The sequence below is a fragment of the Melampsora larici-populina genome (assembly GCF_000204055.1).
Source record: "Melampsora larici-populina 98AG31 unplaced genomic scaffold MELLAscaffold_32, whole genome shotgun sequence".
Taxonomy (NCBI): domain Eukaryota; kingdom Fungi; phylum Basidiomycota; class Pucciniomycetes; order Pucciniales; family Melampsoraceae; genus Melampsora; species Melampsora laricis-populina.
This window is the reverse complement of record NW_006768796.1, coordinates 789,831-815,203: the sequence shown is the minus strand read 5'-3', so window position 1 is coordinate 815,203 and position 25,373 is coordinate 789,831. Positions and strand designations below refer to the sequence as shown.

Sequence of the window (25,373 nt, the reverse complement as noted above, 5' to 3'; positions counted from 1 at the left end):
CACAGCAATCAAGTTTAATCAGAGTTGAGACTGACTGATTTTTGTGGTTTGGTTGTCTTAGGTTTCAAATGCCACTCCTCCACGTGATGGGAGTTTCACCAACACATCAGTCTATCTCTCTATGCTTTGGTCTAATGCGACAAGAAACTGAAGCCGACTATCGATGGGTTTTGGAGCAGATGAAGCTGTGCTTTGGGTCCAAGCTTTCAAATCTGCAGGCTGTTGTGACTGATAGAGAGCTCGCCTTGATGAACGCTCTGAAGGAAACTCTACCACACACCAAGAATCTACTCTGCAAATGGCATATCGAGAAAAATATTCAAGCTAACATCAAGATGAAATTAACAGACGAGCAATGGAAAGCGTTTCAAAGCAGCTGGCAGGAAATTTGCAACTCGATCTCTCCCGAAGACTTCGAAGCACGCTTTGAGGCTCTTCGAACTGATATTGGCGAGACTTCTTTCAATTACATCAAGAGTACGTGGGTGATTCACAAGGAAAAGTTTGTAACTGCTTGGACAAAGGATATAAAACATTTTGGTCACACCGTCACCTCTCGGATTGAAGGTGGTCATGCTGGTATCAAAGGCTGGATCTGGACATCAACTGGTGATCTTGCAACTGTATACACCAAGCTGGAATTTGTTTGTCAACAGCAAAGAGATAGGATAGAACACCGTATAGCCTTTGATCGAACTCATACTTTATCTCGACTTCGTCCTCAAATCTGGACTGATGTCAACAGAAAAATCTCGCACTATGCACTACCAGAGGTAAGTTCTTGTCTAGTTTCCTCCCAACAATTCCTTTCCTGATTCATTATGAAACATTCTAAACCCAAATCACAAATAGACCTACAAGCAGTATCAAAAAGCCCTTTCTTTAGATGACACCAACAACTGCACCTACGTACTTTCTGGATCAAAAGGATTGCCCTGTGCCCACTTCCTGAAGCATCTCATGTTATCTTCAAGGAAATTGGCTGTGAACCACTTCGACCCTCATTGGCATCTAGAACCGCCTTTAGTTGACCCAGTTATACACAACCAACCACCTAACTTTGACTCGCTACTCAACCTCGTACGAGCACAACATAACACTCTCCCAGCCCATCAACAGAGCGTGTTGTGGAGTCAGTTAAGCCGGATTCTTGTCAGTCCAACTCCCACCATTGGTGATCCAGCTCCGATTCGATCTCGTGGTCGGCCTACAGGATCTTCGAACAAGACCAAGCGCGATCTTTGTCGTCATGAGCATCAGGAAGCTGAACAAAACGGTCCTCGATGTAGCCAATGCCACAAGACAGGTCACAACAAAAGAACTTGTCCTATCCCAGTAGAATCAGCAGATCCGGCCACAGTCGAGCATGGAGTGGTCTAGTCGTACAATGCTCAACACATCCTAGGACAAACACTATAAGATCCACCAAATACATACATGGATCTGAATTGTCCTTCTCTCTCTCCTTGTCTGTCTCTGTAGCTCTACAAGATCATCGCCTTGTTGGCTCTCGTCATTCATTTTGACACCACACTCCTTTGTCTTTGGTAATGAATCTTGTAATCGAGTCATCAAAGATATCAAACTTTGTCCAGCTACACAATAAGCTACGGAATTTACCCGAGCAATCACACTTGCTCAAAAGGGTTGAGAACCGAGTGGATTGAGCACAAGAACACAATGTGATCAATTCAATCGGTTCTCCTGACATCATGTGTTTTTTTATCTGGTCTTTCAAATGCTTAACCACACTAACCCAAAAAAAGGGAAACATATAAGGCACTCGACACGATCAATTCAATCGGTCTGATTGATTGTTTCTCAGAATTGTTTTCCAATCGCTCCGATCGATTCAAATTCGATCGGTCGGAGCGATCTCGATTCATATTGTTTGTTTGTTTCGCGCAACACTTGAAGGATCCTTCAATTATTGTACCTATATGATGTTTTGTTAGGGAAACAATCAAAGAAAATTCTCAGTGAGTGCTGAGAGCGCGGTTCAAGCTAGCACTGTCACGACTTGTGTCAGCAGCGACTAAGCCTTTCACTAGCTGTGAACGGGAGGGGGTGGTGGAGTTACTAGGGGGGGGGGGTGAGGATACCGGGATCCGATTAATAAATCGGTTTGAAGATGACTAATTGGAAAGGGCCCTCTTTCCATCAACACAAAACGGATGTATGTTGTGTTCTCGCTAACATATCCCTCCACCAGCCAAACCGATGACTAATGAAAAGAAAATCCAGCCGAGACGGCCTGAGAACCTCAAACGCAAGGCTCAAAACGCGCTAGATGCAAGGGTTCTTGCCATGAAGCGTCGTTCTCGGCAGCATGCAGAAAACACCGTGGGTGCTGCTGTCTTGGCAGCTGCTGAAGCGTATGATCGACGTGACTTGGATGTTCGCAACAACCCAGCCCTGGATCTTGCCAACAACCTTGCAACTCCTGACGAGTATCACAGCGACGAGGACGAGCGTGCTCAACGGTACGAGCGTCTCAATGAGTTTATGCCTATTACAATCTTCGTGAAACCTGTCAGAGCAGGGATCAGTATGATTCAAACTTAATAAATTGAATCTAATCTGAATCCCACAACCACGAGTTACTCACCTGTCAGAGCAGGGATCAGTATGATTCAAACTTAATAAATTGAATCTAATCTGAATCCCACAACCACGAGTTACTCACCTTCAACCAAGATTGTATGAGAAATTCTTGGATCAGTTTTAATTTCCATCACAATCAAAGAAATAAACATGAGACAAAATTAGAAACTAAACATACCTGTCAGAGCAGGGATCAGTATGATTCAAACTTAATAAATTGAATCTAATCTGAATCCCACAACCACGAGTTACTCACCTTCAACCAAGATTGTATGAGAAATTCTTGGATGAAGAGAGAAGAGCTCATGGCGCTCTGTCAGTACTGTTTATAAATGAAACAACAAGCGATACATAGGTTTTGATTAGGTTTAGAAATGTTACACGTAATCAAAGATACATATGTGAATTGGAATAAGAGCAGGAAATCCATGATTTTGGACATGTGACATGTAAAGTGTGAAACATACGTAAATGTCAAATAAATGAGAAACATCATAATTGTAACATCCCCCCATTTCCAAACAAATTTCAATATAAGTTGTTCAATTTTAAAGCATGAGTTATAGCCGAAGGTCCCAGAGGCTTGGTGAGGAAGTCAGCTAACATTTGATCTGAAGGAATGTATTTAACTTGAAGTTCATTTGATTGAATCATTTGACGAATATAATGGTGTCGTCGGTCAATGTGTTTTGATCTTGATTTTAATCCTTCACCTGAAGCTGTGAATATAGCTGAAGTGTTATCGATATGAAAGATTGTAGGATGTTCTAGTTGTTGTATGATATCGAAATAAAATGCTCGCACCCAAGCCATGTGTTTGGAACATTCAGTAGCAGCCACGTATTCGGCTTCTGAAGTGGATAAAGCAACAATAGACTGTCGTTGAGACTTCCAACTAACGGCACCACCCGCTACTGTAACAATGTAACCGGTTACGGACTTTCGAGTAGTTGGACACTGTGAAAAATCAGAATCAGAATAAGCCAAAGGTTCAGAAATCCCCCCAGAGTACGTAATGCCTAAAGTTTGAGTTCCTTTTAGATATCGGAGTAGGTGTTTTGCTGCGGTCCAATGTGATACAGTCCATGCCGAGTTGAACTTGGATAATTGAGAAACAGCATAAGAAATATCGGGTCTAGTTACCGCCGAAATCCACTGAAGACACCCAACCATTTCTTGATAAGGTATGTCTTTTGCTTCCTCGATTTCGTCGTTAGTACCTGGAAGCAGAGTTGTTCGTTGAGGTAACGGAGTTTTGGCTGAATTGCAGTTTACCATGGAAAAGCGTTCAAGGACTGATTCAATGTAATGTGATTGAGAAATCTTGATGGAGGATTGATCGTCAGCGATCTCCAACTTGATACCGAGATATAACGTGGGTTTCTCGGTCCATTTCAACTTGTATTTCGAGTCAATGAAGGCTTGGAATTTGAAAAATAGTTCATCGTTGTCATAGAAAACCATTGAATCATCAACGTGAAGGTGTAGAATGAGGATACCCAAAGCACACTTGAGTACGTATACAGCGGTGTCGGAATCAGTTGGGTTAAGATGAAACTCCGACGTTGTTGCCCCGAAATGCTGTTGCCACCGACGAGCAGCTTGCTTGGTTCCATAGAGCGATTTGATGAGTTGCCAAACGCGATTAGGCTGAGTTGGATGTTCGAAACCACGAACTTGACACGCAAATACTAAATCTTTCATGTTGCCATTCAGGAAAGCAGTAACAACATCAAATTGACGTTTTCGCCAACGTCTCTTCACGGATAAGGCTAGTAGGATACGTAAGGAATCGAGCTTGCCAACGGACGCGTATGTGTCGTTGTAATCTAAACCTTTTATCTGATGATTGCCGAGGACTACCCACCTAGCCTTGTATTTGACGACTCGATTGTGTTCATCTCGTTTACGGTTGAATACCCACATCCCCCCGAGTACATTCGCCTCTGGCGGTCGATCCACAAGTTTACCGACTCCATGTTGAGTAAGAGAATCGAATTCTTGCTGCATCGCCTGTCGCCAAGCATTTCTGTCAGGACCAGACATGGCTTGTTTAAAAGTCGGGCTATCCGGATCACTGCCAGTCGTGGCAGACAGACCAAAGCTGTTTGGTATGACTCGTGCAACCTTGGCTGTTTTCTTGGTGAAGCCATACCGCTCAGGCTCTTTTTGAGTTCGTAAAGATCTTCTCGGAGCAGGCGGGGTAGCAGGTCGTTGTACAATTTGCTCGGTTTGTTTCTCGACAGGTGGAGATATGGCTGATGGCGTTGTTTGTACAGGGGGTGTCTTGGGCGGAGATGAAACTGCCGGCGGTTGAGATACACTGGGGACAATGCATCGATCAGGAGACGGGCTTGAAATCGGCGACTTGGGCAAAGTACTGGGTCCGGCCTTCGGAGATGATCGAACAGACTCAGCACCCCTTGGAGAGGATTGGACAACCTCTATGACATCATTCGAGATTGACGAAAGATCTGAAGATGAGTTTGACCTGTGCATTTCCGGACTCTTGGCTGACGAAACCGGTGATTCAATTGGTGTAGCCGAAGAGTGTGATGACGGGGGTGAAAATGACCGGTATTGTTGAAGACCCAACTCAGACGGAAGTCTCTGAACTTCCGACTGATTTGGCAGAGAACGAATCGGTGAAAGTGATTTGGGTGATGGATTCGGAGATGTGGACACCCGTGGTTGATTGGATTCGACACGTGGCGCATGTATTGACTCAGATAGAGGAATGAGTACCTTAGGACAAAATTGTGGTGGTGAAACGGATCGGTCTGATTCCTCCTCGATAACGATGGGAGACCGCCAACCAAGGTCCTTCGCAGGACCAGAGCCAGTAGATTCGATGACCTCAGTCATAGTTTCATCTGGAACAACTGTTGAGTCTTGACCTTTGGTCCTCACTAATTGATCAGTGAGGCTAGGGATAATGAGTTCTTTAGCAACATCCGGGGAAAAAGTTGGATGTAAGGCAGGAAAGACGTCCTCGCGATATAGGACATCTCCGGTAATGAAAATTCGGCCAGCCTCTTTGTCCCAAAGGCGTGCTGCACGAGCGCCGTCCTCGAGACCAACGAAAATGAACCGTTTTCCAACCGGGGCGACTTTGGACTTGCGATGACGATCCACAGCAAAGCAAAGACATCCAAAGGGCTTTAAGCGATCAACGTCGAAAGGGTGAACGTGACCAGGTAAAAGAGATTCTAGCACTTCAATAGGTGATTGATTCTGAAGTGCCGCCGAGGGAGAACAGTTGATCTGTATACAACAGTACTTGACCAACTCCCCCCAGAGAGACAGTGGAAGACCACTCTCAAGCAGCTGAGCTCGAGTCTTTCCTATCAGTGTACGGAAATATCGTTCTGACACAGAGTTCGCCATAGGTCTATGAGCTGGACCTTTCTCCTCCTCAATACCTTCTTCTTTGAGAAAAGAAATAAATTCATTAGAGGTATACTCTCCTCCTCGATCGGACTTGAGTTTGAGGATCTTCTCCGCATTTCTTTTCCATCAGGGCTTTGTATTGTTTGAAAGCAGAAAAAGTTTGGTCTTTAGATTTCAGAAGGTACACAGACGCGTATCGAGAGTGATCATCGATAAAACTGAGGACATATTTGAAACCAGATTTCGATACAGGAGTTATAGGACCCAGGAGATCGCTATGTACAAGATTGAGACGCTTTGGCGATCGATGAAAAGGAGAAGTGGCAGGAGATTGAGTGAGCTTTCCCATGGAACAGGCATCACAAGATACAAAATTGTTTTTAGATATGGGAAGTAGTTTTTGACGACGGAGAAAATGAATGACCCCATCCGGATGTAGATGACCCAACCGTCGATGCCATGTCATTGCAAGTTTTTCTGGATCGGTATACGAGAAAAGAGCGGAGATTGAGTCATTGGGTATGATTGGAGTCCATAGACGATTTGTTGAGGGGTTGCGTCGCATCTGAAGGATCTCGTTACCGTGTGAGTCTACGATGGTACCAATAGATTTGTCGAACGAAGCACGGTAGCCATTATCACAAAGTGAACCAACCGACACAAGGTTTCCAGTCAATTTTGGCGAGTAAAGAACGTTTCGAAGAGTTAGAGAGCCAAATCTTACATTCCCCTTACTCCTCGCCCAGATAACCCCGTCTTTCGATGCAACACTTATCCTAACAGGACGACAAGGACGTAAATCAGAAATTAGAGAGATATCCGAAAACATATGACTTGTCGCTCCAGTATCACAGATAATTGGCGTACTGAAGGAGGTCGACGCAGAGAAAGCAGAGTCCCAGTAAGACACATCCTCGACCGGCTCAGTTTGATGTTGAGAGACTTGAGAGACGTTGGACGAATTACCTGATGGAGAGGCAGAGGCTGCGACTTTCTTCTCATGTTCCAGGAAAGCTCGGAACCTTCTAGTCCTACAGTTCTGGTCAGTGTGTCCTGCATGTCCTAGAGAACATCGAAGACCGTTGGATGGTTGATTTGACAGATCCTTCCTCCTGTATGATCTCGGTTTGGACTCGTTGTTACGTCGGGCTGCCAGAGCAGAATCTGATTTGTTGGCTGATGCACTCCTGGTAGCTTCGATCTTGAGTAGTGAGAAGAGTCTTGCTAGTGTCAATTCTTTGAAGTTTGAAAGAAGACTTTGAACAAGCGGAGTGAATTCAGAAGGAAGAGACTTGATTAGAATTATAGTGATGAAGGGTTCAGAAATCTTGAAATCAGGGATGGAGGCTAGATTGCTGAGTAAATCATTATAAATCTTTCTGAATTTGTTGACGTGTTCATTAAGATCTTCGTCGGATTGCATTCGGAGAGCCATCAAGTCGGAGAAGAGATGAGCAGTGGATAGTCCTCCAGCATCGTCGTGGTATTCACAGAGTTTGTCAAAAGCATCCTTCGGATTAGTGCAAGTTCGAATGACCTGGAAGTTCTCACTGTCGATCGTTGCATGTATAGCAGCCAACGCACGAGCTGAATTGGTCTCATGGTCTTCGAGTTCAGTTTCATCAGTTGGTACAGGAATGTTCTTGAGTATGTATTTGGACAGACGTTGTCCACTCAACAGAGTAGTGAGTTTGAGTTTCCAATCGTTGAACGTTCCGGTGGACAGTTTCACCACTGATGAGTAAGAGGAAGTTGAGAACTCTTTTAGATCAGACGTCATCGTTGGAATTGTTTTGGTGGGGAAGGGAATGGTGTTTTTAAAATTGGAAGGAAGAGATTTCGAAGATTGGGATTTGGGTTTGACGTCTGTGGCGTCCGGTGGATTCATTCAGTCTGAGATTATGCAGAGTAAAACATCATGATCGGGGAATAACAAAGTTAGATAATTATTAAGTTTGAAAGATTGTGATGGATCGATAGGTTGCCGCAGACGAATTACGCTGGGCTCATAACCTATTACAATCTTCGTGAAACCTTTCAGAGCAGGGATCAGTATGATTCAAACTTAATAAATTCAATCTAATCTGAATCCCACAACCACGAGTTACTCACCTGTCAGAGCAGGGATCAGTATGATTCAAACTTAATAAATTGAATCTAATCTGAATCCCACAACCACGAGTTACTCACCTTCAACCAAGATTGTATGAGAAATTCTTGGATGAAGAGAGAAGAGCTCATGGCGCTCTGTCAGTACTGTTTATAAATGAAACAACAAGCGATACATAGGTTTTGATTAGGTTTAGAAATGTTACACGTAATCAAAGATACATATGTGAATTGGAATAAGAGCAGGAAATCCATGATTTTGGACATGTGACATGTAAAGTGTGAAACATACGTAAATGTCAAATAAATGAGAAACATCATAATTGTAACAATGCCTGCATCACCACACGCTTTTCCCATTGACCCGAACGAAGAAATAGTCCAAATCGCCCATGGACTCAACGATGGTTTTTATTCTGGCCGCAGACAAGAGGAGGAAAAGAATTGGAGGAGTCGATTTCCTGCTATGTTCCCAGTGTTCCAGATATGCAAGGAAAAGACTGGTAACTGGTCCAAAGCAGCCCACGAGACCGACTGGAAGGAGCCATGTAATTGTACTGGCTCACTGCGGACTCTAGACGTCCTAGATCTTGATTGTTGGTAGTTTATTTTCAACTATCTATGTGTCTGACTCTAATTGACATAAAAGACCTTGTCAGGTCGTAAACAGGTCCAGATAAAGTTCTGTTCTTGTTCTCCCAATGATCAAGTGCGCCTGATCCAGGCTGGTTTCATTGGAGGGACCCCGGTCAGCCCCCAATCTGTGATTACCATTAGGCTATTACGATTCTTTCATACTGCATGGAAATCTTGTAGCTTGCGATTTCAGCCTTTCTCCGAGGCTCTGAATGAGTTCTTGGACCTAGATGATGGTAACCCATTATTTCTAAATCAGAAAGGCACTGGGGTATGTATGAATCTTGTTATCCATCCAATTTCCAAGTTCTCCAAGCTGACTCACATCATTCTTTATCATAATATAATACCTAGCCACGTGAATGGCATGTCACTTTGTCTTCAGCTATCGATGCGTATCGTCAGATGCTTCTTATGGCAGAAGAGGCCATCGAGAGAAGTCTTAATCTTACAGACAAGGACAAACTCGCTGGAATTTGTCCTCAATGCTTTGGACCTGGTGTAGGGCCTTTGCCCCTGGGAGAGCCTGACCATATAGTTTGCCTCGACGGTAATTTCCAGCATAGGAGGCATCTGGCCGCTAGCATTGAAACAGGAGAGATTAACACACCCAATCTATTCCTCGACATTGACGCAGAGAATGGCTTCCGAGCTAAGATGACCCAGACGGCCAATGCAGGAGCAAATCAAGATCGACGTTGGACTCCATGGCATGAGGCAGAAGTAGTCAGTACTTTGAATGATGAACAAACATGTAGTCTATACATTGCTAATAAATAAAAGAACATCATAGGATTCATGTACTGCGAGGCACACAGCAGCTGATGATTCTCGGGGGAAATCTCACTGGAAAGGCTGTGATGAAACGGGATTGATGGGGATGGGATGTAGACACGATCAATGTCTCAAGTTCATCAGCATTGTGCAGAGTGGGGAGAAGTGAGCAAACCTGATATATCACGTGATCGTAATGCCATACTTACTGAAAGCAATTCCTGCAATAGAAACATATACCCATTGGCCTTAATTGACTGGCTTCTCAAAGCCACTGAGGCTAAAGAGGAAAGGGAGGGTGATATCAGTGAAAGTCTTGGATTGCTCTACGATATTGGATGCACACTTAAGAAAGGTATTGTCAAAGTTGGTATCATTCTTGTCCCTGTGGACTCAGAACAACAGTTGAATTTTTGCTTTTCAGCGCAATCAATTCCCTGCAGCACAAGAGCAAGGCCGACTGAAGTTTGCTACTAGTTTATTTCACTCATTTGTCCACGAGTGGGCCTGTCAACTAGATTACAATCCTTGACTGAACGAAGGGTGGGGTCTTTCGGATGGTGAAGGGATGGAGCGAATATGGGCAGACTTTGAACCGCTAGTGAGACCAATGCGTTACTCAACAAAGCAGCACAGGCTAACCGCCCTAGACTTCCGAGCAAAACACAAGAATGAGCGCGGGCGACATAAAGCAGGTAAGGTAGAGCATTCAGAATTTGTCATTTTTGCTCACCGTGAATTGACGAAAAATGTGACTTTTAGTTGTGAACAGCTTAAAACATCTACGCCAAACGCAAAAGAAAATGGATGACGCCAACAAGGTCTTGAAAGACCTTAATACTACACATGGTCATACAGAAATGTACTTTCAACAACAATGGGAGCGAAAGAAGGCAATTCAAGGCCAAACAATCAGTCAAACTAGCAAAGATTATTTGGAGCATGTTGGGGACCTCGTTGAACTGGAGGAAAAGCTGGTTATTGCACAGTGAGGTTTTGAGCATATCCTCCTAGTTTGATGTTGTCTAAGGTGGACCTCTTTTTCCCAGGGACCAACTTGAAGATCTTCACCGACGAAGCCGTCGCCAACGCCGACGACATCGCCGTAGGAACCATCGATCACGCCTGCCCAACACCTTGGTATTACTTGAGCGTGCCATTGAGGAAGTGTCCGACAGGCTAGGGGATGCTCAGTTAATTGAGCTGACTGGGACATCAGGTAAATTCCTAATCATAATATGCTAAGTTGGGAAGGCTTCAGATACTGATGACGGTTTTGACCACATTATCAAATAGATGCTCGGGCACAGCCGCTTATTAAAATCCGTGTGGCAAAAGGAAATCTCCTTGGGGCCAAAGCAAGCGTGATTGAGCATCAGCGACAAGCTTCACATGCACGAGGTTAGCATTCAAATATGTATGGATATAATAGCAATGTATGTAACCTAATGTGATGCCTGCAAGCAACAGGTACAAATGTTCAAAAGAAAATGAATCATCTACGTACAGTGAAAGCTGCTCAGCTTCGTCGAAAGCATGCAACGTATTGGCGTCTGGCCAATGATTACAATATTGAATTTCAACCAGATACCCCTCTAGACACCCCATCTTTGCAAGAAGTCGAGGCTATGCCATTGAGTGACCCCTTTCTCAATTTTGGAAATCTCCATCACTCCGAAGAGCCATGGGCCATTGACGACGCTACCCAGGAGGGAATCGAAGCTTATATTACCATCTGCCGCTGTCAAGAGGAACTTCGACGCATTGCAAAGGAGGCCAGGCAGATGGTGTGTTGGGCAGTTGAATATCAAGATAAAATCAACGAACTCCGTCGAGATACAATTAATGGTCAGTCCATTCAAGTTTGTTCATCAATATATCCTGTTCCACTATTGGAATGATCATCTAAGACTTGAGTTCATTTGCCACAGATGTCATTCCAAACTGGACTAGCAAGGATGTGATGATGTCGTTGACATCAACTGTGGCACGCCAGGCTGATAGGATTTGGCTTAGGTGGAACCAGAAAATACTGTTTTTGCTGGACGCGACAGCCAATGACAATGTATGCAAGACTTTCAGTGATGCTGAGCTGAAGGCGAAATGGAGGAGCATGGTACAATTCACTCTCCAGGAGTGGGAGAGAATGGTACGCATTCAGAACATCTTGGCTGGAGAGGAAGAACTTGATCAACGTGCTCATCAAGAGGATGATGGCAAGTTTGATGATGATAATCTTGATATTGAAGAATTCAATACATGATTTGACATTTGTATATGGTTACTTTGTTACGTTCATGCCAAACACTGGATGCTTCCCTTGCGCATTTGACTTTACCTTATGAAAATGAAAACACAGTGGGAAGGTGATTTCTCACACCTTGGCATCAAAATTGCCAAGGGTATCACTCCTGATACCGTGTGACTACTGTATTTTCACACGTCTGCATCCTAGCTCTACCCATCAGTAATCACGGCAACTGCAGAGTGAAAATTCACCTTGAATAAAGTGTGACTGCTGTGCTTTCACACCTTTACATCATGGAGTTGTAGTTGTGTCACGACATTCACTCCTGATGTATTGTGAAGGCGGGATGTTCACACCTTTGGATCCAATATTCACACCTCGACATATGGGTATGTCGCATCAGCAGACTTGAGGCCAAGTGGAAGTAACGACACAAGATTCACTCCTGATATATTGTGAATGCTGGATTTTCACACCTTCCAAACCTATATTCACACCGCAAGAGACGGGTATCACCCATCAGCAGACATACAAAAGAGTGGAGGTTGTGACAAGATATTCACTCCAGATACCTTGTGAAGGCTGGATTTTCACACCTTTAAAAACAATATTCACACATTTACAACCAGATTTCACACATCAGAATACGGTAAGACCATGTTTACAATTTCGAAATTATATTGGCACCTGCAAACATGTGAAGGTTGTATCTTCACACCGCCACACACACTTTTTTTGCACATTAGCAAAAAACATATTTTTTTTTTGCAATTCGGTGTGACCAATCTATCTACAACACTACATTTAGGTATCTTGCTGCCAAATCCAGACTTAAGTGGCAATTGTGGAGTATCAATAATTGGCTCAAAATTCGAACGATGTTCTTAGTTATCATTTCATACCGCAAGCCACACTTGAAAAGTTGTACAACGAACTGGCGCCTTTACATAACATAAGCGGTATTTCTATTATGGTACTGTTTCTTCAGGCGTCTCATCTGCTTCCTCTTTTTGTTTCACAACAGTATAACGGCCGGGCCGGATTTAATGTCATCTAGCCACAGCTGATGAGTGCGTGCGGACATTTTCTCAAAGGCTTGTGAGAGTAATTTGTCAGTCATGCTGGATGCATCATGTCGTATACTTTCAAGCTGCACATTTCCTGTAAAGCACCGTTTTTTCAGTGCCACGTGAGGTGATGGTGTCTTTGGGTGGCAGTCCAAATGTGAAAATGGAGGTTCAAGATGTTGCTCTACAAAGTCGATATAGGAAGAAGGAGTCAGAGGATGTGAAAGAAGTCGTGATATAAGATCACTTACGAACTAGCCTGTTCAGCTCAGCTGTCAGACGTGACTTCAGCTTGTCGCTGGCCTGAGGTTTCTTGCGTTGGACCGGTTTAGTTTGAAGTTCTGACTGGGAGGAATGTCGGACAAAGTGTTCGAGTAGTTTCCACTTGCGGTCGGTCAATGCAATCCAATCTTCAGATGATGATGCTTGCATTTCCCACTGGCCCTTCTTGTTGTGAGTATTTGGATTCCAAGAAGTGGCCATGAGCGCAAAGTCAACACCATAACGGATGTGCATGATCTGGAGCTAAACAATTGAATATCAAGAAATCAATAACTCAATAACTCAAGAACAAAAGAATGTGAGCTTTGAGTGGACAGATTTCTTACCTCGTGCTCAATCTGGGTGATTTCTTCAATACCCTTGTTTTGTCGTGCGGTTGGAAGGTGGGGTCCAAACTTATCCTGACCAAGATGACGGGCTACTTTGTCCAAATCGACTAATTGTTTGAAAATTGGCAGATACTTCTCTTTTTCTTCGACATCCAAAGGTTTGGTGTTTGGTTCGGTTGGTGGTTGGTCCCATCCACTTGCAAGATAGCCAAGGGGGAAAAAAAGTTGCTCGTTGAATATGTCCTTCTCTTCCGGTTCAAGGTTAGTCCAAGTATATCCCATATGCTTATTCCTTTCTTTGAATCCTTCCTGAGTGTTCCTGGCTGGCACTGTGTGAAGCATGACATGAGTTCTCAAGAAAGCGGAGTGAATGGCAGATTGAAGAGTTGAAGAGCCACTGACTTGCAGTCTTTTTACCCTCAGCGCTGTACTTCAGAAATGATTGATAAAACGTCCTTTTTGTTCGAGTGCTGACTTCGTGCCTGGAGTGATATGAGGGAGGGGAGGGAGATTAGTTATGATAATGATATGATTTGAGGCATGATAATGATACATGCAAAAATTCATTGATCGTGCGTTCACTACAGTGAGCAGCTATTGCCAGTAACTTCTTTGCTCTTTGATACATAAACTGTATATTTCTCAACTCCTTCTGGATCGAAGGTGCAATTCGATTGTGTGTTTTGCGCCCAGCGGCAGATAAGAGGTTGTTGATTTCGGGGATGTCCAAATCAACTTCGTTATAATTCTCAAGGGTGATTTTGACCTTCTTTGGTTGGACGTCTTTAGACCGTCGAGTTGATCTAGTAATGGTTGGCAATGGCAGGGGTGCATCTTCCCAATTCTCTGCATCTTTGTCTTCTTGTAAGTTAAGATCATCATCATCATCTGATGAATCATCCAAGTCATCTGAATCCTTTGGGTCTTGATTGTCAGAGTCGTCTGGATCAGTGGATTTGGCCGGCTTTACAGTGATTCTGACTCTCTTGGCAGCCAATGCGGTTCTGCTTTTAGAAGTGGTTTGCCTGGGGCGTTTCGATTGAGTGCTGCGTGTTTGACGTTGAGTAGGCTTGCTGGATGTCTTGCGTTTGCCGGAGACCGGGCGTTTGCGGTTTGAGGTGGTCGCCATGATGAGATTTTAGAAGGACTTTGGAAAGTGTAGTTCGTGGAGTGTAGAGCAAACTTTGAACCATTGAGGCGTGACGTGGATAAGGTAATATTTAAGTATATATGTGCAGTATGTGCATTACATGTGTGTTATGATTTAAGAGAGGTTCACTGAGAGGTGTCAAGTACTGGTGATAATGGTGTGAATGGTGTGAAAATGGTGTTGGAAGGTACCGGAGTCGGTGTGTAAGCTGATAGTGCGGAGTGAAATTGGGTAGGTCGGAGTCGAATCAAGGCTGGTGAACGAAGATGAGTGAGTCACTCCAACAACGGTGTGAAAGTGGTCGAATTTCGTTGGGTGTGGTGTGTAAGCTGATGAGATGGAGTGATTTTTACCTTCTGCGCCTGTGCGCACAAGGCCTTGAGTGTTTGAGGTTACGAAAAGATGCATCTTATACACCTTAGATGCATCTGTGTGCTTTGGTATGGAGTCGCTGCGAGGATACAACAGGTAGTATGCTCGGGTCGGGTCCGAGTTACAGGTGCACACGAGGTGAAATCATCAGCATACATTGCAATTATAATTCAATTTGACAATGAAATGATTCTACTAATTAAAGGTGTCATTTTTGATAAACAACTAAAGAATCCTATGAATCTTAATTCTCTTTCTCTTTGTGTTATGAAGATTGAAATTTTTAGTTCAATCATTGAAATTGTTGTTGTGTTGAGGAATGGTACAGAGTGAAGTGGTATAAGTAGTACTAAATGACATACAGATCAAAAATCATGTCAATACATCTTAACTATGTCCATAGTTAAGTTGAAGGTCTCTCAAGAAACAGACTGGTAATCTAGTGAAAAAAATGTAATTACCTTTGAGTACAAAAGATGTATGAATTACAGGTCCAGCTTATACCATTTTGAGCTTGCATGGAAAATTTCCAGGGTTCAGATCTTATCTTGAGGTCCTATACTCTGGACTTTGAGTGAACTTGACAAGTAACAAATGTAGTTAGAGTTCACTGAAGAGGTACATAGCATATAAATATCTTGGAACAAGAGTTGAAAATTCAGTTGATGATACAACAATCAAGTTGACACAGGATGTGATTTGAAATCCAAACAGATTGAATACTTTACTGAAGGCTTTTGGTCAAATGATATTTACCCAATGAATCTACTTACTCCTGATCATCAACTGATTAAACCTCATGTTTTATCACTTGCTGATCTGGATCCTTTGTTGGTTTTAACGTAGACTTTTCCCCTTCTGTAGATTCAGAAACATGAGGAAATAGGTTAGCTTTTTGTGAATAAATCCAAGGAAAGAAATAAACAAACAACCATTGAAGAGTTTGGAACAAACTGTGACGATCAACAATCCAAATCGAACCGGAAAAGTCATTAAGAACATAAAGATCAGAGTTTCTCAATGAATTAAATTGTCTTGAGATCGATCAAGATCTTCTAAATGAATCAAGATGGGCGAGGTATGGGGATTAAGCCAATTACTTGAGTTAAACCTGATGAATTTGATTCAGGTGATCTGATCTCCACAACCAGCGATATTCATTGATCTTTTAGAAGTGTTTTGTTTTTGATTCTTTTGAATGAGACTTACATGTAGAAGGTCGGGTTTAGGATGATGATGGATACAAGTCTAGGATTCGTTGAAGCAGCATTTGAGGAAAGTTTAGATATCCTATTGAGAAGGTCAATCGATTGAGATAAATGTTCCAGGTTTATGATCACTGATCTGTTGCTATTCATGTTCTCGATCGTGTTCAAAACCTGCCATTGGCGTTTTCTCCATCGCATTCAAGACCTGATATTTACCATGGATCGATACACTTATGTGACCGCAAAATTCACTCTTTGGTTGTTGAGTCGTCCATGAGATGAACACGTTTAAATAAATATCATCCTACGCCCGGTGTGCCTTGTGTATGTCACCCTCGGAGGTCTTAATACCGCTCTCTAGTCCTGATCATTGGATGGGGTTGTATGTGAATGACTGTGCGAAAGGTTGCTGTGAGGATGACGAGTCAAACTGAATCTCGGTCTTGCAAATTCCGTCTCCTGAAGTCACAAGTTGGCACGAGTTACATGCTGAGACTGAAAAATCAAACAGAAACGATCTTTACCAATCGCCAGGATAGCACTTTGAGTGTTAAAAATATAATTTGCCTAAGAAATTGAGAAAAATCGCATTGTCTATAAAAGGGCACCCGCTCGCGTAAAATGCTAATCATCTTATTGGCTATCCTTCCTATAAATCCAAATCTGATCAGACGCAGAATTGTTTCGCAATTTTTTAAATTCTGATATCATCATATACATCGAATAGCCATACTGTCCTACAGAAGTAAAACATAAATGACTATTCTTTGACTTCCTGTGTGCTCAGTTCTCAGGGTTTACCTTTACTTCTGACCATAGAGTTGAGTTGGGGTGAATCAAGGTTCAGTCAAGCGATTATATCTCCCTCCTTGACCAGAGCATCCGTTGGCCTTCACAAGGTAGCCACTTAGACTATCATTAGATCGGCTCTTCGGTCGATCGAACAACCGGTCATTATCCTCCTCCTCCTCTGCAAAGTGAGTCGGTCGTCCATTCTTAGCTGCATCCTATTCACGGTCAGAGAGCGTCTGCGGAGGGACTTGCCAACGAGAAAGCCTAATTCTCTAATCTCCGTCCAGTAAACCTTAAGCTGTCCGACTCCTACCTCCTCTTCACGCGTATATAAAGGTATTCAGCCAGAAGTCTTCCTCAACCCTCAACCTTTGCTGCTTTACCTTCACTCAGTTTCAACTTACTCCGTTCATACTTGGAAAGCGCGTACTTTTACCAACTGGCTCTCTCAACACACCTTCAGATCGATGTCTGATCCTACAGTTTCAACCCCTGATGTGCGTGACCTTTTATTCGCGAAGAAGTGGTTTTGCAAAAAGATGATCATAACGTACAGTTTTAACTAATAAACTTTCTTGATTGGATGGCTAATTGAAAATTCTAATCGAAAAAAGACTTCACCAGCTGAGGAAGACAGATCCGTATCAGGTGACTCTGATACCATTGAAGTTGGAGTACCACAAACACCTGGGGTACCACAAACACCTCAAATCCCTCACGATCGATATGCGATCACTCCTGAAAAACTAGCGGCCGCCGAACGAGAATTATTCATAAATCAATCTTTATATTCTCCAGATCTTGAGATCAAAATGGAACCTGAACAAAAGGAAGAGGGACTTACAAAACATGTTGATCAGATAGATCAACCTAGTACAATCCTACGTGGAAAACGATTAGCATTAGCTTTTGTTGGAATGCTTTTGTCTGTACTTTTGATTTCTTTGGACCAAACTATCTTGAGTCCGGCTTTGCCTGTTATTGCGTCAAACTTTAATGCTCTGGATCAAATCGGTTGGATCGCTAGTGCCTATGTACGTTAGAGAGTCACCAGAATTGTCCAGGGAAAAAATCTAAACCAATGTTAACCATTTCTTATTGATTTCTTTAGCTTATCACTCAAGTCTCATTTCTATTACTCTATGCACAATTATTAGTGACCTATAATCGTCGTTGGATCTTTGTAGTAGCGATCTTCATCTTTGAAATAGGTTCATTGATTTGTGCCGTATCACCTGATGTAATTTGTTTAATTATCGGTAGAGCTGTCTCTGGTATAGGAGCAGCTGGAATTTTCATTTCTTGTTTAAGTATTATTGCAGATATTACAGAACTTCAAGATAGACCAAAGTTACTGGGTAGCTTTGGCGCTGTCTTTGCTGCTGCGTCTGTTGTTGGACCGCTTCTTGGTGGCGCTCTTACTGATCATTTGAGCTGGAGATGGTGTTTTGTAAGACATTCTTTTTAACTTATCTTGAGATTCAAAAGAATCTTTTTGGGTTTGTTTTGAAATTTCTGACATATATTGTTTTTTCTTTGATTTAAATTAGTGGATCAATTTACCTTGCGGAGCTATCACTATCTTTTCGATCTTTATGGTGATACCTAATAAACCTGCTCTACCGTTATCAGACAAACTTCTTGAATTGGTGGATCGTAGATGGAGTGCGATCACTTTCGGAAAATGGATTCCACCTCATCAGAGTGTTCTTCATAAACTAGGTAGTCTAGATGTTGTGGGAGCATTCTTAATGGTTGGACGTAAGCACTCTTTCTAGATCTTCACATCTGTTTTATATCCCAGAAGTTCAAGACTTGTTTTGTTTGGGTTGGATTTCTTTTAGTTATTATTTTACTGGTTCTTCCATTACAATGGGGTGGGAATCAATACCCTTGGAAAAGTGGAGTGGTGATTGGGACGTTTTGTGGTTTTGGTGTAATGCTTGGTGCTTTTCTATTATGGGAATGGAAAGGAGTCGATGCAAGGAATGGAAGAGGACTTTTATCTTTTAGATTATTAAGAAATCAAACCCAGTAAGTGTCTTTCCTTTTCTCCTTTCTTTGGTGGTAACTTACTTTTTAATGTTTCTTTACAGAGTTGGAGCTTGTTTACAAGCCTTTTTCATCAAATTATCCAGTTAGTTTTCTGATTTCCTATCATCAATGTAAAAATATTTTTTACACTCAAAATATTTTTACTGAATTTATCTTGACATTTTACAAACAGTGCTCAGCGTAGTTTGTGAGGATCTCACTATTATGCTTTCAAGTTTTAAAGCTTTACTAAATCAAAAATTAAAATGGATCTCTAGACTTTCTTCCAATTTACTTTCAAGTCATTCAACATGCATCAGCTACTAAATCTGGTATTGACTTACTTCCACTGAGTAAGTCGTCTTGAAGCTCTCTCTAAGTATATTTGATACCTTTCACGCTCAACTTCCTCGCTGAATATGTGAATTCTTATTCTTCATCTCAGTGTTATCGATTGTTGTTTCGGCGGCTGCAATAGGTTTCTTAATCAGTCACACTGGTTACTACTGGCCTGCGTTAATAGTTGGTTCAGTGATTCTCACAGTCGGAACGGGACTTTTATACACCCTTGGTATGTCTATGTATCAAATAAAGTGAGAAAAACGATTTTTATTGACACTGGGATCTCGTGTATAGATGAATTTTCAAGTAATGCCAAAATCAGCGGATTTCAAGTTCTGGTAGGAACTGGACTTGGTCTTGTCCTTCAAAATGTGGTTGTGAGTAGTTATATCAGATTGTGATGCTTTGCTTGCAATTGAAATGTTCACCACTAATCACATTCTTTCTCACAAACATAGGTGGCTATCCAAGCTAACGTAGATGATCATGATATTCCACAAGCAACCAGTTTATCTTCCTTTGCGTAAGTATTCCAAAAAGTGAAAAGAACCGTAAGAAATCTGAAAAGAGTGAGCTTTCAGCTAATCTGATATCATTTGTTTACTTTGAAGACAATTAATTGGTGGAGTCATCGGTATCGCGGTAGCGTAAGTCATGTCCCTTCATGAATCTATCGTGTTAGTTCTCCTATGTATTGACATCACTTTCAAATCTTTGAAACTAGTCAAACTATCTTTGGTAACGCATTGAGCCAGAACCTGGCAAAATACGCGCCTGATGCACCGGCTTCCGTCATCCGATCCTCTGTACAGAGTATTGCCCAACTTTCGGATTCATTGAAACCTGGTGTAATTCATGCCTATACTGAATCTTTAAGACAAGTTAGTTCCTTTGAGAATTTTTTTTTCTGAGATAAAGGATTTTCTATCATCATGACTTACATATTATAACGCATATCATTTGGGTAGGTTTATATGTTAGGTATCGTCTGTGGAGTCGCTTCTTTCTTTGCAGCATTTTTGGTTACCAACAAGAATATCAAAAAAAGCAAAATTCATTCAGCTGAGCTGTCTGTTTGATCTAACTAATGTTCTTCACTTGCGTTTCTGGTGCATGACGCACTTTCAAAAAATCTCTTTCGAACTTATCATTCAAATAAGAAGAACAATCTTTATCTTTTTTTTTGTCTTTTCTACGCAAATCATGAATTACGAAAGAACTAAAATGTAATAAATAATCGGTTACTTGCTTTGAAAATCTGTTTGTATCATTCAATCTCCTATTGACAATCTTGATCATACTCTTTTTTTGTTATCAAGAAAATTTCGTTTTGTCATCAAATTTTATGGGGTTTCCATTAGTTGAAAGACAAAATATTTGTGGGCTCTAATGTTGTTGTTTTTATCGTGGTTGTATTACTTGATGATGGCTTCTGCAATAGTCTAAAACCTTTCTCAAAAGTAAAATATCTTATTTACTGATTGGACTCGGTATTGATTACCTAATCCTTGGAATTGATTTTTTAAGATATTGATCTCATCGAATAAATGGGCTCGGTGCAGGACACCTGTAGAATTTGCTTGCATTCTCCATGAGTCAAGACCATAACATTTGCAAAAAGGTGAAGGCTACAAAGATCAAGAGTGTATGAGAGTCATTTTGTTACAAGGCTTATGAGGTCGAATATATATGAAGTACAAGTATATCGTTGGCCAACCTTTACTTACCTTTGATGTTTAAGTATGCCCGAGGTTGATTTTTTTGAAATGATTCATCCCCCCACATCTTTGTAATCGGGATCTCTCGTGCCATCGCTGTGTAGGGAAACCACGAGGCACCGGTGCGTGACGAGGCCAAAAGTCAAAGGGCCACATGTATGGGAGGAGAATACAGGCGCATATTGAAGCGCTTTCTTTCAAAAGTGGGATCCCCCACTTACCCCACCTATGCCCCTGAACGACGACAAAGTCCACACCCGGATTGTTGTAGAATTATTGTAATGGTCATTCTCGTATCTTCTTTTGGTGGCTTTTTTTTGTTGTGATGAGCGGATAAACAGCAGTTAAAAATCAGCCTTACCACCGAGTGTACATAGAAAATCATCAGAAGTGATATAAAAACTGGATTGTTTCAATTTCTCTGCCCCTTTGACCTCATCGAAATCATTTCCTATAATTGTGAAAAAATAATCATACCATCCGTCGATAAATAATCTTTTTTTTCCTTTTTAAATCTTAACGAACACAACTAACTTATTAACATCATGATTTCTGCACAATTCTTCATCGCTATCTTAGCTTCATTGGCATTTTCTGCCTTCGCAAATCCTATCACACCTTTCAAATCTGATATGACTTATGCTTTTAGTAAAGATATCGATTGGTCTGATGGTAAAATCTATGATTCAAAAGGAAACGTAGCTATCACCACTAAGATGTGCGGTGGTGTGATCACTTATATTGTCAATAACACTGCCCAAGCTTTCTTCAAGACAGTACGTTTGATTTTAACTCTGTCAATTTATTTTGATCGATTCAACAACTAAAGCTTATTAATCAAACATCAATTTCGTAGCCCCCTAGAAACTGTGATAAGAACGTCGTGGCTCAAGATGAGGAGAAAACTACCCTTACCTTACACTACCAATCTATCAAATACACTTTATACGCTTGGACAGTCACACGAGCTGATGGAACCAATTTCGAATGGTTACCGTTTAGCCCAAGTACCACAGGTATCAATAGTGTTGAAGGATCGGTCTCACTCTATGGTCAACCTAAGAAAGAAAGTAGTCGAATCTTTAGTAAGTTATCCGTCATCTTCAATCTAAGATCATTGATCAAGGAGTAGCCAAAGAATGAAAAGAAAAGATTGATTGATTGATTTTTATCTATGTAGTGTGGAAACCGGATGGTTTCCCTCAAGGTGTAATTCCTGGTGACGCATACTCTTTCAATGTTGAAGCACCAGGAGCTGACCGTATCTCACTCGTAAGTCATTTACATTTCAATCAGCTTTGATTTTTTGAATGAAGCTTATAACCTGATCGTTTCTGTAACTTGATTCATTTCAGTGGGAAACCCTTGAATTACTTTACTTGCTTGTTGCTCGTAACAGAGATTGCCCATACGCTGTTTAAGGATCAATAATTTGAATGTCATTTGATTTCGTATTTTCTACATCCATATTCTTTTGTTTTCATTCTAAATAGACGCGTTTAGAAAGATTGAAGAATATCTACCAAGAAATATATATCACGATTTTTGTTCAATTCGGAAAATGCTGCCCTTGTATGCTACATACATTTGTAGAACACGCAAGTCGCAGCTGATACCTTTTGGTAAATTTGATGTGACGTGATCTCTAGAGGATCCACAGATCTACATCTATCAACGTAAGCTCACCAGAGGTGACAAACTCAAGGCAAATTGAGGATGTTGTAATGTGAGGAGAAGGTTGTTGTCTTGACCCTTAGACAGTCAGGAAGAATGAATCTTGCCATATCTCAACTTGGAAAGAACTTCATAGATGGATCGAAAGGTTCTGTGAATTCACATCATGCAAGTATGGAAAAGGTAGTTTTGAATGCCATCACCATTCACGAATGTTGGTAGATAATTTGCCAAGAATTTTAGGAAATGCTTGAGATCAATACAAACAACCCTGGGCCAGCAACGCAGGTGTTGCGTGTTGCGCTGCGCCTGCGTTGCGGTTTTTCTGACCGCAGCGCAACATAGAATCAAATTCTAGGTTGCGGCCTGACCCGCAGCGCACCATCATTTGTCAAATCGATGGATTTTTTGGGCCGCAACAACATTTGTTGCGTTGCTGCCCAAAAAAAATCACAGTTCGGCGTTTTTTTGGCGCTGTTGCGCCTGTTGCGTTGCGCGACGGTCAAGGCGCCGCGCAACCTGACCTCACCTTTTGTTGTTGCGGTACTTACCGCAGCGCAGCATGTAATGCAGGTTTGTGCTGCGTGTTGCGGAGCAACGCACCAAAAAACACTCGTGTTGCGGTGCGTTGCGTTGCTGGCACCGGGTTGATACAAATGAATAGAGCTTGCGTGGATGTTTGCGAAGTTGAAAGTAAAAGGTGTTTTGAAATTGAAGAGAATACATTTGTAAAAACTCTACATTTTGAACTGCAGAATACAAAATCCAAGTGAAGTTTGAGTCAAGATGGATTGAGATTTTAGACTAGACTACAACACTCTTTTGAAAAAATTCAACGCTTCAATCTCGGATTAATCATTTCATCAATCGATTCACTTCATTCATTCAACTCAATCTCAACATTAACATTAACATCAACATCCATGGCTAACTCTAACCCATTACCAATCTTAACTCCAATATCAAATGATTCACCATTAACAATCGGAGTCCTAGCTCTTCAAGGTGCCTACGCAGAACATGTCTCTCATTTACGACGACTAGCTTCTTCATTTCCACCTTCAAGTAATACTCCAACTTCTTCACCAAATCCATCGAATCAATCAAATCGAAAACGACTTAATAACTTTACGACCATCCAAGTTAAAACTGCAAAAGAATTAGAAAGATGTCATGGTTTGATCATACCGGGCGGTGAATCAACTACTATGAGTTTGATTGCTAGTCGACAAATTGATGAAAGTGGTTTTAGTCTTTTAGATTGGTTAAAAAGTTTTGTTAAAACTCGTAGTGTTTGGGGTACGTGTGCTGGTATGATTTTATTATCTGATGAAGTTATTGAAGGTAGTATGAAAAAAGGTGGTCAAGATGTCTTAGGTGGTCTTCCAATCCTTATCAATCGTAATCAATGGGGTAGACAAGTTTGAGTGATTTCTTTTTTTTCATCACAATTCTTCATAAATGAATTCGTCATGATCTTCTTCATTGAAGTTAATCCCATTTTTTTTTCTTTGATTTTTTGAAAATCCTAGACAGAATCATTTGAACATGCATTACAAATTGATTGTATTCGAGATCCAACTCGACCGTTTCCCGGAATCTTTATTAGAGCACCAGTGATTCATACAATCCAATCACCTGAAAGTATTAAAACTTTAACCACTGTACCGATTTCGATCTTACCTAAATCAGATCGATTCGGTCCAGATGCTCAAACGGTAGGAATTCAAAAAGGCAAATTATTAGCTACTGCATTTCATCCTGAATTAAGTCAAGATTCTAGATTACATGAATATTGGCTCTTAGAATGTGTTTTGATAGATCTTTGAACGACTAGAGTTTTTTTTTCTTATTAGGATTACGGAAAAAAGAAAACTCTAGGCTTGAATCTAAATCAAATCGAATTATCTTTCTTTCATCTTTATAGATTACATTTCATTCGTATATATCCATTCACTTAAAGCAGAAAACAACAAACAAATCACTTTTTTATTTTTATTTTTCGAAAATTTAACTCCGATCAAGACCGGTCTTCAAGTGATATCCGATAACCATGGATATCATTCATACAATTTTTTCTATACAAATATATGCAGAAATACTTTTAGAGTTTTTGTCCATATACCTTTCACTTGATTCAATCTCTTCAGATTTTTTTCATCCACTTTCTTCTTGAAGTACCATTTTGTTAGAATTCCTGTTGTTTTGAGATACTTTCAAATATGTATCTTATCGATTTCACTTCAGCCGGATTTTGTCGAAACCGTATATTGGCAGATTTCGTTCATCTGCCTTAGTAGCTCAGTGGTAGAGCGTTTGCCTAGTATCTTGTGCTAGCAAAAGGTCCAGTGTTCGACTCACTGTTGAGGCATTTGTTTTTCCTCGATCCTGCTTTTGTTTTAGACCTCCGGGTTGCAGAAAGAGGCAAAAGAAAATGGAGCTGACGGGGAGGTAAACTTCGGCATGGAGCTTATGCAAAACTCCAAACAACAGAATAGTAAAACAGGTTGTTCCAAAATAAAGCCTTCATCTGATGATTATTATCTCTATCCATTAATTTGGATTTAATCCTTATCTATACCAATCTTACGTATTGTGTTTCTTGAGTTAAGGATCTAGTGGGTTTCAAAAAAGGACAGAAATC

General features: G+C 41.3%; 4 protein-coding genes across 4 annotated transcripts; all 4 read left to right on the top strand.

The window, feature by feature from the left end:
- Positions 1-10,123: 10,123 nt before the first annotated feature.
- MELLADRAFT_89768 (uncharacterized protein) lies at positions 10,124-11,776 on the top strand (the record flags this gene model as incomplete). Its single annotated transcript, XM_007412715.1, has 8 exons — positions 10,124-10,208; positions 10,276-10,501; positions 10,563-10,732; positions 10,810-10,914; positions 10,978-10,983; positions 11,029-11,151; positions 11,194-11,361; positions 11,424-11,776. The coding sequence occupies 8 exons, from the start codon at positions 10,124-10,126 to the stop codon at positions 11,774-11,776; spliced, it is 1,236 nt and encodes a 411-aa protein (XP_007412777.1).
- Positions 11,777-17,428: 5,652 nt separating this feature from the next.
- MELLADRAFT_108871 (uncharacterized protein) lies at positions 17,429-20,416 on the top strand (the record flags this gene model as incomplete). The annotated part of the gene is made up of 13 exons (XM_007412716.1): positions 17,429-17,458; positions 17,576-17,995; positions 18,073-18,411; positions 18,512-18,722; positions 18,806-18,995; positions 19,058-19,098; positions 19,274-19,348; positions 19,441-19,566; positions 19,632-19,714; positions 19,796-19,860; positions 19,949-19,984; positions 20,062-20,218; positions 20,306-20,416. 13 exons carry the CDS (start codon positions 17,429-17,431, stop codon positions 20,414-20,416), a joined length of 1,884 nt encoding a protein of 627 aa, XP_007412778.1.
- Positions 20,417-21,600: 1,184 nt separating this feature from the next.
- On the top strand, positions 21,601-22,604 carry MELLADRAFT_123930 (uncharacterized protein; the record flags this gene model as incomplete). The annotated part of the gene is made up of 4 exons (XM_007412717.1): positions 21,601-21,831; positions 21,912-22,140; positions 22,236-22,327; positions 22,411-22,604. The coding sequence occupies 4 exons, from the start codon at positions 21,601-21,603 to the stop codon at positions 22,474-22,476; spliced, it is 618 nt and encodes a 205-aa protein (XP_007412779.1).
- Positions 22,605-23,546: 942 nt separating this feature from the next.
- Positions 23,547-24,963, top strand: MELLADRAFT_44377 (uncharacterized protein; the record flags this gene model as incomplete). Its single annotated transcript, XM_007412718.1, has 2 exons — positions 23,547-24,150; positions 24,262-24,963. The coding sequence occupies 2 exons, from the start codon at positions 23,653-23,655 to the stop codon at positions 24,556-24,558; spliced, it is 795 nt and encodes a 264-aa protein (XP_007412780.1).
- Positions 24,964-25,373: the final 410 nt, after the last annotated feature.